The sequence below is a fragment of the Megalobrama amblycephala genome, linkage group LG12, assembly GCF_018812025.1.
Source record: "Megalobrama amblycephala isolate DHTTF-2021 linkage group LG12, ASM1881202v1, whole genome shotgun sequence".
Taxonomy (NCBI): domain Eukaryota; kingdom Metazoa; phylum Chordata; class Actinopteri; order Cypriniformes; family Xenocyprididae; genus Megalobrama; species Megalobrama amblycephala.
This window is the reverse complement of record NC_063055.1, coordinates 2,281,088-2,296,236: the sequence shown is the minus strand read 5'-3', so window position 1 is coordinate 2,296,236 and position 15,149 is coordinate 2,281,088. Positions and strand designations below refer to the sequence as shown.

Here is a 15,149-nt window from a genome sequence, read left to right as displayed (position 1 = left end):
AGACGAAGGATGGCAGATGATCAGTGCAGGTAAGGAGTCTGTAAGGTACATGTAGATACTCTGATATCCATAGACAAGACCAGACAAAGAGCAGCGGTGAAGTGTGCCATTATACTATACTGTGGTGATGAGTGGATGGCTTGCAGGTGATTGGTGAGTGAGAGCAGGTGAGGAACAGGAGGGATGCTGGGAAATGGAGTGCAAGTGCTGATGGCTGCGACAATATATGATATTTGAAAATATTGAGCTCATACTCAAGGAGGGAAAAACACCTCAATTTTATTCAGAGACCCAAACTGAGCAAAAATATGCAATTTGGTGCAGATGCTGATATTTATATGGACAAAACATAAGATGAAATTGATTGTGTAATGATCTTTATTAGCAGATAAATGCATATAAATATCAATATCTGCCAATAATATTTCTTAGTAAGATGATATTTAAATGCTTAGTTTTATGATCAAAGCTCTGTAGTTTTAAATCATATAATGTGATACAATGATTATTGACAGATGAACAAATAAACCTTCCTCAAAAGATGATGATCATATTTGATACATTTGAATGATTTTTCAAAAGAAAAAAGATTTATGGATTCACTAAATCTTGTAACATTTCACTAATCTTATAATATAAAACATAATCTTATATTTGTCATAACCTATTGATCATATCATTTTTTACAGTATATGATAATGTAAATGTTAAACATTGTTGTGCACCAAATATTGCCCTTTGGGCTTAAAATAAACTTTGAAATTGAACTTGGACAACCAAATAAACTAAGCTGCTTAATTCTTGAAACATTCATTTTGAAATATTCATCTTAAAACATTACTAACAATATCAAAGTTATTTGTACATTTACTTTATAAAAATCAGTGCAGATTTCACAGCAGAAAGACACATGAACCATAATCTGAAAATGGATATTTTATTAATTATGTGGATCAAATAAATTGTGTTTGAACTGTTGCTGAACCTCAGTCAGTTCTGAAGAGCACAATTCTTTTGCCACCAACAGAGAAGCAGATATAACCGTTCTGATTTGGTCGCACATGTGAGCCAGAGCTCCCTATAAAGCAGTGCCAAGTGAGCCCATGCTTTCTCTCAAACTCCTGTAAAGAAAGACATAGTATTAATGTTCCACAAACTCACATCAACAAAAACACTCCACCATCAAGCTCCTGACAAAAAACAGCACATTTTCACAAAACTGAAACTGAATTTCACTAATACGTTCCAGTCTCCCAGTAAAACTCTTACCAACCTTCACCATGTAGGTAGCAATGTCAATTCCCTGTGAGTACATATTCACAGCCAGGAGACCGACCTGAAGAGCCTCACGCTGCATCTCATCACTCATGTCTGAATCATGGATCTCCATTGATGTCTTCGACATGGTTGATCTGCAGCTGTGAACACAGATTTTAAAGAAAAAAAAGTGATTAATCTGAAGATTAACATTTTTTTTTGTGAACATCTCTTCATCATGAAGACCAGCTGCTGCCATTTATGAGCAGTAATTGTTGGTCCATGACACTATTATCAGAAGTGTGGACGGTAACACTTGAGAATACTGATCCTTCATTAATGAATAACTACACAGGAACAAATGAGTAATGCATTATTAACACTATAGTAACTACTATTAACTAACAATAAACTCTGATTAATGAATTAGTAAGTAATAGTGCTCAGTTAAAGGTGGTATTTCACTATTAACTAATGATTAACTACTGTTTTTTCATTCCTCCCAGAGAACTACTAAGAACTACTATATACAGGTTCATAATTAATGTGAATAATGCATAATGTATAATTAATTCTAAAGTGAAAGTCTTGGTAACACACTAGTAATGACTGAAGTATTACTAAATACTTAAGAAGGAATTACTAATTATTGGATCAGTATTCTAAAGTGAAAAGCATGATAACTGTCTAGTAACTACTGAAGTCACTGTTAACATTTGATGTTTTTGTATGTTTTTGTACAGTAATTCCTTATGATATATTTGGTAACACTTGAGTAATTACTACCATGATCTTCACTTTAGAATACTGATCCAAATAAGAAGTAGTTCCTTAAGAGTTATATAGTAACTCTTGAGTTATTGCTATCCAATACTTTACAAAAACCTCAAAAGTTTACAATGACTTCAGTAGTTACTAGAGCAGCGGTTCCCAAACTTTTTTTCCTGCGCACCCCCTTCTATGTCCCAACCGGGTTGGCGCACCCCCAATCCCCACTTCAAAAAAAAAAAAAAAAAACCCAACAAAGCTTTGTTTTATCGCCATATAAAGACACATGTTTAATCATGCGCAAATAACCAGAACACGCATGACAATAACAACATCAACAAAGTTTCAATATAATGCAACAAAGCTACGCACAAGCTTCCACTTTTAAGAGGACGAGTGACAGACACAGGCTCAGTAACAGAAAGCACGGTTATTTTCAGCCGCGTAAAAGAAACACTGCAGCAATAGGCTAGCCTGCAGTGCATAAAAGAAGAGCAGTGCGTAGAACAGTGGTTCTCAACCTTTTCCCCAGTGGGCCGCACAATGGTCACTCAGTTAACGAAACAAACACTAATGCCGGGGACACACCTAACGATTAGCTGAAACATTCTAAGACTGAACTGAACACAAATACCGATTGTTTCCTTCGACTGGATCCGATTTATATACTTTCACATGGAATTTGAACACCGACTGTAATCGCAGACTGAACGCGGTTTATCAGCAAAGTTTCGATCATGTTGATATATACAGTATATATAAACGTGTGTGTGTGTGTGTGTGTGTGTGTGTGGAAAATTCTTACATGGTGCCTTACCTTATTTATGTGGTGATTATATGATGGTTCTCTCAGTGTCTGTGAAGCTTCAGACGTGTTTGACCAAAACTAATATAAAGTGTATCTGACTCCACCTGTTCCTGCTACACAATCTGACCAGATCTCACAACATTTCCAACATTACAAAACTGAACTACAAAATGACTGTTTCTAAACATACAGAAAATCAAACCAAAGTATGTGGGAAACTTCACAAAAACATGTTGTTGTTTTTTTTTTTACAAATTATTGCAGAAATAATAGATACAAATTGAAGTAATACCGTCACCTCAGCAGACACGTGAAGCAGCAACATTATTACAGCCATCAAAGCCTACAGACAAACATGAAACTGTTTACTGCAGGTTTACATTCATCAAAATATGTGAAATTAGCACCTCATTATGATTTTCTATTATTTTCTGTGTAAAGACTGTGTAAATATGAAGGTTTTGAACTGAAACTAAAACCAAATCTATTTGTGTGAATTGAAGAACAAGTAGGACTAGATTTTTGTAACTCTCAAAATAAAACAGATGAATGACAGGATCAAACACACCCATGACACAGATCAGTTCTGACAAACACTGCTGTCTCAGGACATCTGTGCTTTAAACCGGCTTCACACATTACAGACATATGAATCACAACAAAATGTTTTATGTTTCGTTTATTATGATTCATTCTGTTGAATCTCTCAACGCCAAATAGAAAGTAATGATTTAACAGTTGTTTTGCAGTGTGTACTTTGATCTCAACACCTTTCACCTTATTATTTATTATTCTCAGGTAAAGTAAGTCGAGTCTGGCCTAAATTATAAGCATTTAAATGACTTACAATTTGGTCAGAAGACTCCTCTGTGTTCTTGTTCAAAGTCTTAAACACTATAAATCAAGCCTCAGTAGCAGCATTTGTAATCAATTCAATTTCTTTTAATTGGTAACTTTTCTTTTATAATAAACAAAAATGTAAATGCAAATAAAACTTCATCATTAAAGTATAAAATACAGTAGTCCCGCTTTGAGTCAAAGGTGTCGTCAGCTCTTCTTCTCTTCAGCTTGAGGTTTCTCGATCAGCTCTGGGCTTCAGGGCATCAGGGGTTTAATGACGGATCAGTATCTGAAGAGGCAATCAACTCATCAGCGTTTTACACTCCTGCTGTTCATCAGACATCAGGTTATCTGCTTGACCGTCTGCCTTCTCATGTCCTTGGCAAGCCATTTTGATTTTTATTCATTCTCAGGATATGAATTTTTGATATCAACATTTCAATTCTTGATATTAGGAATGCATTTCCACTAGTAAAAACTAGAATTCTTGATATCTGTAATTGTATTTTCACTGAAATGTCACCACAGGCTGCAATTCAGATTCAATTGTTGATTTCAATAATTAATATCTTGAAATTTCGAATTTCACATATCAGAAATACAATTCTTACTAGTAAAAATCATAATTTTTTATATCAATAATTACATTGTTATTCATAAAAATGTGAATTCTTGAAATCAAAAGTTAATTTGGCACTGGTTGAAACGTCAGTTCTTGATATCAACAATTGAATTGCTTGAATTATAAGCACTGCCTAATATTTAATACACTGGCCAAAAGGCAATGTAAATGGCATCTATAAAATAAGGAAGCAGGGTAATTGCAATTCTTTGATATAATACAACACAGTATAATCTTTAAACTCATTAATTCAATGGACATTAATGGACAGAGAAAACACAAATTGACCCAAAACTAAAACAAATGTCAACATCTCTCCCTAAATGTCTCTTTGACTATTAAAATACACTAGGCCTATTATGACCTCAATGACCAACACACACACATTCCCGCGTCTGACCAGAGGATGGCACCAGCAGCTGAATCATCAATCCATCAGCCTCCCAATGTGGCTACAGCACAATATCAAAGATGCTAACACCATTGGGGAGGGGATCATCCACCAGACCAAGCCATTAACTCTTCAAGTGGGTTTGTTCCATCAAGAATTAAACTCCCTACAGTATATGTCACTGACTCCCCTAAGCATGAAGTAATCCTCGGATTTCCATGGCTATCCATTCATTACCCCATTATTTCTTGGCATCAGGGTGAGTTGATTAGTTGGTCCAACTTCTGTAGAAGTCATTGTTTTTCCCAAGTCCCCCAACCATGTTTGACCGCTAGTATTGAAAGCCCAGAAACGAACAAGACTGTTAACATCCCCAACTGTTATAACGATCTGGCAGAAGTCTTTAGCAAAACCAAAGCCACGCAATTACCACCTCATCGCCCTTGGGACTGTGCAATAGATTTACTGCCCAACGCCATGCCCCCTAAAAGTAAAGTCTACCCACTGTCCAGAAAGGAGACCCAGGCCATGGAAGATTATATCGAAGAAGCACTAAGCTCAGGGTTCATTTGACCCTCCACTTCTCCAGCTGCCGCAGGGTTCTTCTTTTTTGAAAAGAAGGATGGAGGGTTGAGGCCATGCATTGATTATAGGGGACTCAATAATGTTACTGTTAAATTCCGCTACCCTCTCCCATTGGTTCCCTCAGCCCTGGAGCAGCTCTGCGAAGCCACCATTTACACCAAACTTGACCTACGGAGTGCTTATAACTTGATCAGAATCAAAGAGGGCGACAAATGTAAAACGGCCTTCCTCACCACTAGGGGGCACAATGAGTACCAAGTTATGCCATATGGGCTTGCCAACTCTCCTGCCGTATTTCAGTCTTTCATTAATGAGATCTTCCGGGGCCTTCTGAATCAGTATGTAATAGCTTACATTGATGATATTTTGATCTACTCAAAATCCAAAGATGAACATGTCAGCCATGTCAGGACAGTCTGTTTGCTCGTCTACTCACAAACCAACTATACGTTAAGGCAGAGAAGTCTGAATTTCACGTCCAACAGACTTCATTCCTGGGCTACCACATCAGCCACCAGGGGGTAAAGATGGATGGATGCAAGGTCAAGGAAGTCACAGAATGGCCTCAACCATCCACCGTGAAGGAGCTTCAAAGGTTTTTGGGGTTTGCCAACTTTTATAGACGCTTTATCAGAAACTACAGTATGATTGCTTCTCCCCTGACATCCCTCTTGAAAGGAAAACCTACAAAGCTAAGATGGATGGAAGAGGCCAGCCAGGCATTCAAATCGTTGAAGGAGAGGCTTACAACAGCCCCCATCCTAAAACATCCTGATCCAGATCTCCCATTTGTGGTGGAAGTAGACACTTCTGACTGCGGTATAGGAGCTGTGCTCACTCAATGTCACGGCCAGCCCGGTAAACTATACCCACATGCATTCTTCTTGAGAAAGTTAACTGCAGCAGAGAGGAACTCTGATGTAGGGAATAAAGAACTTCTGTCCATGAAAGCAGCCATCGAGGAGTGGAGACACTGGCTCGAGGGAGCAGTCCACCCCTTTCAAGTAATCACTGACCACAAAAATCTAGAATATATCAAGAGTGCTAAACGGCTCAACCCACGCCAGGCTTGCTGGTCCCTATTTTTCACCCGATTACAGTTATTGTCATTCCAGTATTGTCATTGCTCTGGTCACCTGGGACATAATGGAGGACATTCAGAGAGTAACTGCAAGACCCCGCACCTGAGAACAGTCCTCCTAACAAGCAGTATGTTCCACAAAGTTTACATCACAGAGTAACGCAATGGGTCCACACCTCTGTTAGCACTGGTCATCCAGGTATATCTCGCACCGTTCTGGTGACCCTCAATGACAAGAGATGTAACTACTTATGTCAAAGCCTGCCAAATCTGTGCTCAGTCCAAGACCCCCAAGGAATTACCTTCAGGCCTCCTCCAACCGCTACCCATTCCACAACATCCCCGGTCCTATCTCTCCATTGACTTTGTAACCGATCTACCACTTTCCAATGGCTTCACTGCTATCCTGGTCATAATTGACCGGTTCTCCAAGTCCTGTCGTTTGGTGCCTCTAAAGGGTCTCCCCACAGCTATGGAGACTGCTCAAGCACTCTTTCACCATGTTTTCAGAAATTATGGTTTACCCAACAATATTGTCAGCGACTGAGGAACTCAGTTCACGTCCCAAGTTTGGAGAGACTTCTGTAAACACCTGGACATTAATATCAGCCTCACATCAGGTTACGCATAACCTGATATTGCGGAGTTCAACATGTTCCTGGGTCAACATTTTTGTTGATCCTGGAACAACATTCAAATCAACCAGATTTGAGGGACAAGTTTACAGATTGTCAAGTTTAGGCTTAAAATCATGAATTGGTGCTTCTACATCAGTGTTATTCATCTATCATTTCCCTCTGATTTTAGGGATAACTTATGGGTAGAGTTAGGTTTAGGGGTAGGAATAGGGTTAAGACTAAATTTTCCGACTAGAATGTTGTTCCAGGATCAACAAAATATGTTGACCCAGGAATGCATCTAACTCAGCAATATCAGGATGTGCTCAGGTTACCACCCTCAGTCAAATGGGCAAGTCGAACGACTTAACCAAGAAATTGGGAGATACCTTCGCTCATACTGTAGCCGAGAACAACACCGCTGTTCTGAATTCCTTCCGTGGGCAGAATACGCACACAATTCCCTGACTCACTCCTCTACTGGCCTGACCCCCTTCCAGTGTGTCCTTGGATATCAATCTCCTTTGTTCCCATGGTCTGGCGAACCTTCTTTGGTCCCCGCAGTGGACGACTGGATCCGACGTAGCGAGAGGGTGTGGGACAGTGCACACATCCGTCTGCAGAGAGCTGTGAGAGTACAGGAACTCCAAGCCAACCGATGACGTCGCCTACATCCTCCCTACCAACCAGGTCAATGGGTCTGGCTTTCAACGAGGGACCTCAACCTGCGGCTACCCAGCAGGAAGCTCATCCCCAGGTATGTTGGTCCTTTCAAGATTTTGAAGAGAATAAATGAGGTGACATACCAATTAGAGCTTCCAGCTAACTACCGTATCTCTCCATCCTTTCATGTTTCCCTCCTCAAACTGGTCCACCCGGGAGCTGACCCTGCACTGAGGCTCAAGAGCCACCACCACCACTGGACATTGATGGAATTCCTGCTTACAAGGTGAATGAGTTACTAGACTCAAGACGGAGAGGGGGTCAGCTTCAATACTTGGTGGACTGGGAGGGCTACGGACCTGAGGAGAGATCGTGGGTAACTGCCCACGACATCTTGGACCCTTCTCTCATCAACGACTTTCATCGTGCCAGACCCGATCGACCAGCGCCTAGACCAGCACTTCTCAAAGTCCGGACTCCGGTCCGGATCCGGACCCGGAGGGAATTCAATCCGGACCCACCTCCATTTCGTATTTCAACAGCTGTAATTGTGTGTAAGGGATTAAAAACCTGGATTTCCTACTTTGATAAACGCATGTCAGAATCATTTGTTTAGTGTTTTATGTCTTTTTGGAGATGGTCCGAAATTAAAGCGAAGGCGAGATATTTAAAGTTTTCCTCCGTGATTCAGTTGCCATGACAACGAGTCATGCGCGACGCAACACTTCACGCGCAGTAAGCGTTTGAATGGCTGTGGAGCAGTGGTTCTCAACCTGCGGCCCGGCACAAATGTAAATGCGGCCCGCGATATGCCGACCACAATAATAATAATAATAATAATAATAATAATAAAAATTAGCATACAATTTATTTTGGTTTTAAAATTTAAATTAAAGTGAATTATTAAAAAAATTAATGAGCTATAATGCTTTATTTGTCATATAAAATAATTTTGGTGAGCATTTATTATTTTCAGACATCAGGCAATGTAATGACGCAATCACTCAGTTAACGAAACACAAGTGCGCGCTTAGGAAGAATTCAAACAGTAGTCATTAATTTTGTAAATTTAAGCCTCAAAATGGTCAAATTTGTTATTAAAGGAGAAAAACTAAATGTGGAACATAAAATGAAGGAACACATGCAAACAAGAAGAGTCGCAGCATCAGCCTCAAAGGTAAGAAGAATGGAAGAATCAGATTGCTGTTAGGCCTAATGAGCGAGATGGGCAGCCTTCCTGTTTGCTCTGTAGTAAAGTACTTGACAAGCAAAACCTACAATTTCAAAAGACTGAACTGTGAATTCGATGTGTTTGTTTGATGTATTTTAAATCAGTAAAATAACCGCAATCAGCGCACCCGCGGCTGGATGAGCCCAACTCAGTGCGCGCTCGCGGATCCGATGCTGCGCGAGGGATTGCGACATGACAGAATGCTTGATATCGTCATTGTAATTAGCCTACAGTGCGCTCAGTGTTGTTTGTAAAAAGAGCTGAGTAACATTTGCTTATTAAGGCATTTATGTGATTGTTTGGTGACTATTGCGATGATGTTGAAGAGAGTCATAAAGTCATACAGAATTAAATAGCAACTTAAAGTGATTGTATATACAGTTTGTGTGTTCATTGAGCATTACTGATTATTATTGTAAAGCTAATGTCAGTAAGTTAGTTTTTATTTGTTATTTATTGTGTGCAACAGGCCCGGCTCCACGGGGGGGCCAGGGTGGGCCTGGCCCACCCAATCAGAGGCTTGGCCCACCCTGGCCCCACACCACATAACAGCCAATCACAAAATTAGTGTGATATTCAATTCAGCTCCAGACCAAGCTGCAACCTCCCCCTTAGTAGTGCTGCTAAAATATATATTTTTTCTAAACATGTCTCTAAAATATGTTAAACCGTTCAATACCGCTTCTCTACAGTATCCATATGACAGCGAGTTCACGCACATCGCAGCCTCCTGTCACTCACTCAGCGCAGCGGCAGGCCTCGAGACTCTCGTTCGGTCCGGTTGAAGCGTTTTTGTTATGATAACAACTGATACGACAACTTTAGCATTCGTTCATTCAGTGTTTCCCATTAATGACCCTGTGCGCCGCCACCGTTTCATAATGAACCGAAAATTTAAAACATAAATGGTCTCTACATTGTATTTTGCCAATGAACTAAAATCGAAACCGTAATGGCTTTGTGCCTTAATAAAGCACCAAAATATATACAGTGATTAAGTATATATTTAGTCTGTTTGTGCTGCGTGTTTTAAAGAGAAGTGCGCACTTTGCTCACACGATCAGCTGGCGATCAAAATTAAAGCTCAAGGATTAGAAATTGGCTACAAACTAGTATTTTAATTTTCCTATACGTTGTGTAAAGTAGCCTAACCAATATATATATATATATATATATATATATATATATATATATATATATATATATATATATATATAATATTAGATTGCATTTGTTACAATAGCCCATATGGATATTACTGTCATATGTATAATTATACAGGCCTAAAACATTATTATATTATTATTTTATTGTTATAATTGTTTGGCATCCTAAAACACCTAAAACGATGTAGACTTTATATCACAACTAAAAATACGTTTGAACCCTCTTTAATGTCCAGGTACAAGTCAATGTTGTTTCTTTGGTCAATTTGCACATTGTACATGGGTTGAAGCTCTTAATTTTGAGCTTCCAAAGTGCACCAGATTGATGCATTTAACCTTAAAATGTACAAAATTTTCTTACGGGGGTGCATGCCCCCGGACCCCCCTAGAGGAGGTATTGGACAAAAGTTCTAATTTCGTACAGTATAAACAGCTCGTGCAAAAAAATTTAAATAATAAATGTTGCAAATATTATTTGTTATCTCACATTATATTTTGTAAAGTGATTTTTCAAAATAGTATAATAGTTTATAACAATAACAATAACAAACAACCCTAACAATTTCCTTATCTATATCAATAGACATGTGAGATTAAAGCATTAAAGCCCCCCACCAATCCGACCGGCCCACCTGGAATATCATTTGGCCCACCTTTCATCTCATATCTGGAGCCGGGCCTGGTGTGCAACATCTTGGTATAATAATAGTATTATCTGCTAATACCATAACATTAAATCTGATTAGTTTGCATTGGTGACGTCATATGTAAATTATATGCGGACCGTGAGACTTGCACTTGGATCATTGTGCGGACCACTGGGAAAAAAGTTTGAGAACCACTGGCCTAGACCATGGGGACGGCCGCGTCGAGCGCCAGGAGGCGCTCCTAGAGGAGGGGGTTCTGTAACGTCACACCAGCAGAGGGAGCCCTCGCCTGAGGTATACACTGTGTCTCACTCCCTCTGCTTCTACTCACACTTCCTGTTTGTTCAGTATTTCAGGGTGTGGTTGTGCACTTGCCCCTTGCGAAGTATTGCCAGTTCATCTGCCTTACCGATAGGGATGGGCGATATTATCATTTGCGATAAATAACGTTGAAAATTCTCCTCACGATAAAAATTTGTCTCCTCGCGATAATTATGATCAGTCTAGTTGTTGACGTAGTTTCGTGCGCAATTCACTGTTCAAGTGCGGAGTGAAAACAAGCATGACGGAAGGCAGATGTGAGGCTGAGGAGCAGCTTGTTGTTAAGCGAGGACCTCCACAAGTTGGAACTGGTTTGGTTATAGAAAATCAGATGCGGAGCAAACTACCATAATCACTATAAACAAATGTTCAATGAATGAGCCGTATGTCATTTACGCTGTCATCACCCGGGTGTTGATAGCGCGAGCGCAGGTGAGACCTGAACATCTCACGTTGCTATCTGTGTCTAAACTAAACTCATTTAAACCTTGCCACTTTAAACATTCAACTGTAAGACGCAAAAGAGAACTTGCGCGCACTGTGAGGAGATTTGTGTGTACTCATCCGAAGCGCGTACACAGAGCTGCGTCACAGCTGTATTTTGTTACTTATTGATACAGTTAGGGCTGTGGGGGTCGGCAATGACAACCGCGGTCGTGTGACATATATATATATATATATATATATATATATATATATATATATATATATATATATATCCTATATATCAGAGGTCGCGTTAACCAATTTTTTTTTAGCAAAGACGGAAAAAATATGAAGGCAAAAAAAAATATGAAGGCCGTCCGTCATTTTGACATTACTGAGGCTGATGTAGCTTGTAAATGTAATTCCCACCCCTGTCCAGTTGGTGGTGAGCGCGCTCCAGTGTGTCTCCAGAATAAAATGATGCGTTTGATTACACACAGGCAAGCACTCAGTTTAGGTATATTTTATAATAATAAAGTTATGATACTTATACTTACATATACAGATGACAGATTGACAGATGAACAAATAAACCTTCACTAAAAGCCTGATGATATTTAAGCCTATAATTTTTCTAAAAAAAAATCATGTATGGATAATCAAGTAAACAAAAGTCTCTTCAGTCCAGAAAATGTTCATCTTGAAATATTACTAACAATATCAAAGTTATTCTTATGTTTCCTTAAGATAAATCAGTGCAGATTTCACAGCAGAAACGCTGAATCATGAGCTGACGGTGATTTAACTTGATAAGAGAGTCTAAACTATCAAGCAGACGACAGAAGGACTGAAGCAGATTGTGATCAAAGATCAAAGATTTGATATAAACAGTATATATAAGGAAAATTCTTACATTGTGTCTTACCTTTTGGTACCTGTGGCGATTATATGATGATTCTCTCAGTGTCTGTGACGCTTCAGACGTGTTTGACCAAAACTAATGTGAAAGTGAAACTGACTCCACCTGTTCCTGCTACATTACAACCTGACCAGATCTCACGTGACAACATTTACAATATTACAAAACTGAACTTCAAAAATAATGACACTTCTTAAGAACATTTTTATTTATTGTATAAATAAATTATACAAATTGAGGTAATACTGTCACCTCAGCAGCAACATTATTACAGCCATCAAAGCCTACAGACAAACATGAAACAAACTATATATTGCAGGTTTACATTCATTAAATTATGTGAAATTAGCACATTATGATTTTCAATTATTTTCTGTGTAACGACAGAACTGTAACTAAAACCAAAATGTAATTCAAATTCAATTTTTGATATCAATAATTTCACATATCAGAAATACAATTCTTACTAGTAAAAATCATATTTTTTTATATCAATAATTACATTGTTATTAGTAAAAGTGTGAATTTTTGAGATCAAAAATTAATTTGGCACTTGAAACGTCAGTTCTTGATATCAACAATTGAACTGCTACTATAAAATATCTGAAAATGTATTTCTGATGTCAAGATAATTTCAGATATGTAAAATGGCTTTTTTACTAGTAACAATCAAATTCATGAGGCTTGTAATGTATACAGGAAACTCAATCAAGATGGCAGATGTTCTTATAAGAGCAGAACCAGTTCTTTGTGTCCATTTCTGCTTATATAGTTTAAGGCATTTCTTAGAAACAAACAAATAAATAAATAAATAAATAAATAACAATAATATTGTAAGCAATGCCTAATATTTAATACATTGGCCAAATGTGTAGCAACAGGCATCTAAAATCTTAAATAATGCATTGCAAATAATTGCATTTCTTTGATATAATACAACACAGTATAATCTTTAAACTCATTATTCCAATGGACATTAATGGACAGACAAAACACAAACTGACCCAAAACTAAAACAAAAGTCAACATTTTCACAAAAATCTCATGGTTTTTGAATGACAGTGTTTCAGTTCATATTTCCTGATCTATTTTATGGTTTCATCACCATATTATCCCAATACAATTACCTCAAATTTAACACAAAATCACCATTCACAACTTTTTTTTCTCTTCAGTTTACTTTTGTACAAACATTTCTAAGAAACAAAAGTTTGCTGCTATACTTTTGAGAGAATGACAATCTTGTAACAGAATGAATCATCTCAGTATTGACATGCATGTGTCGTCATTTCTCTCTCTCACTTCACAAACTTCAATTTAAATAAAAATATTATGCATGACTATTATTATTAAAAGCACCATCAACTACTATTATGTGGCAGGTTTCACAACTTTAAACACACTCACATCTCTCCCTAAATGTCTCTTTTACTATTAAAATACACTAGGCCTATTATGACCACATTGACCAGCACACACACATTCCCGCGTCTGACCAGAGGATGGCGCCAGCAGCTGAATCATCAATCCATCAGCTTCCCAATGTGGCTACAGCACAATATCATACACGTATAAATTCAATTTTGGGCGTTTCAACTAGAGGCACTTTTAGCCTTGTGAAGTTGAATAAAAAAACTTGTTCAAAGGTCACATAACACAGTCTCAAAACTTTAAATAATTTAAGGTCTATAAAAGGACAAACTTTACAAGAGAAATTGTTAATATTTTACATTTTTTCCAACCTGGAATTAACAAATGTCATTTCCACCACATCTCAATATACAGCTGTTATTTAAAAATAGAATAATTTATGCCACTCAAGAATTCTCTAAGATCATTTTTGTAACTAGTTTTACCAGTTTTTCCACAATGCACAATAATTATACATTTGTTAATGAGATAAATTAACTGCCCTAAAGACCAAATGCTGAACTGTACACCTGTCACACTCTGAAATTTAATATTGGTTTGGGTAAGAGCTTATTGGAAAATAAACAACTTGAATTTTTATATTAAGTAGAGCATGATCTCATAAATTGTTTATACATTTTTAATGTGTGATGAGAACTTTTTCAATATTTTTTAAAAATGTGTGTGTTGTGGAAATGACAATGAATTAACATGAATGTAGAGGAACATTATTAGAAATTCATTTTGGGGTGGTCGGCCATCACTGACACATGCAGCACTGAAGCAGTATTGATCCTTCAGGAAAGTGAAGACTTTTGATAGATGTTCCCAAAAGAAAAGAGGAGCTGATTGAGCAGACTGAGACGACACTGTTTTTGGTGTAGGCCACACCAGAGTAAAGTGAGGCATGTTTATGTGAATCTCCAAAATGTACTGCTTGGATTTCATTCCTGTACTTGTCAATATGCAGGACAACCTCACCTTCGCTCAGATTTTCTTTCAAACCATGAAGAGCAGCACACTGGTGTCTGATGTTGGAGACACGCTTCCCCAGTTTAGTTCCATGGAAAAGTCTTCAAGCATAATATGAATACCTTCTCTTTAACTGTCAAATAGACTGGATTTTTTTTTTCATCACTACCATCTTTCTTTTTCTTCAGTCTCTCCTTAGCTTTTCCCTTCCACTCATACCAAAATCTTTGGGTCACAGGGTCAAAGGTTGAGATTTCCAATTCTTTAGCTTCACAAACGGTACATTCCCTGTACATACATTGCTTGGTATAGTTTGGCGAACAGCAACAGGGTACAATCAAATCTTCAATGTTGCTGCTTTTAGTGACTTTATGATAAAGCAGCTTGTCTGCCATACTCTGCAGATTGGCATGTGTCTTGCAGTC

General features: G+C 38.1%; 1 protein-coding gene across 1 annotated transcript; it reads right to left on the bottom strand.

The window, feature by feature from the left end:
- Nucleotides 1–921: 921 nt before the first annotated feature.
- Nucleotides 922–12,461, bottom strand: LOC125280620 (dynein 8 kDa light chain, flagellar outer arm-like). Its single transcript, XM_048211280.1, has 3 exons — nt 12,349–12,461; nt 1,274–1,418; nt 922–1,121 (listed from the first exon to the last, which is right to left on the bottom strand). The coding sequence occupies exons 2-3, from the start codon at nt 1,403–1,405 to the stop codon at nt 987–989; spliced, it is 267 nt and encodes an 88-aa protein (XP_048067237.1). The 5' UTR covers nt 1,406–1,418; nt 12,349–12,461; the 3' UTR covers nt 922–986.
- Nucleotides 12,462–15,149: the final 2,688 nt, after the last annotated feature.

Coding starts and splice junctions, on each gene's coding strand:
- LOC125280620 (XM_048211280.1), bottom strand. CDS start 1,405: ATGTCGAAGACATCAATGGAGATCCATGATTCAGACATGAGTGATGAG. Junction 1,122..1,273: donor TTGCTACCTACATGGTGAAG/GTTGGTAAGAGT, acceptor CTTTCTTTACAG/GAGTTTGAGAGAAAGCATGG.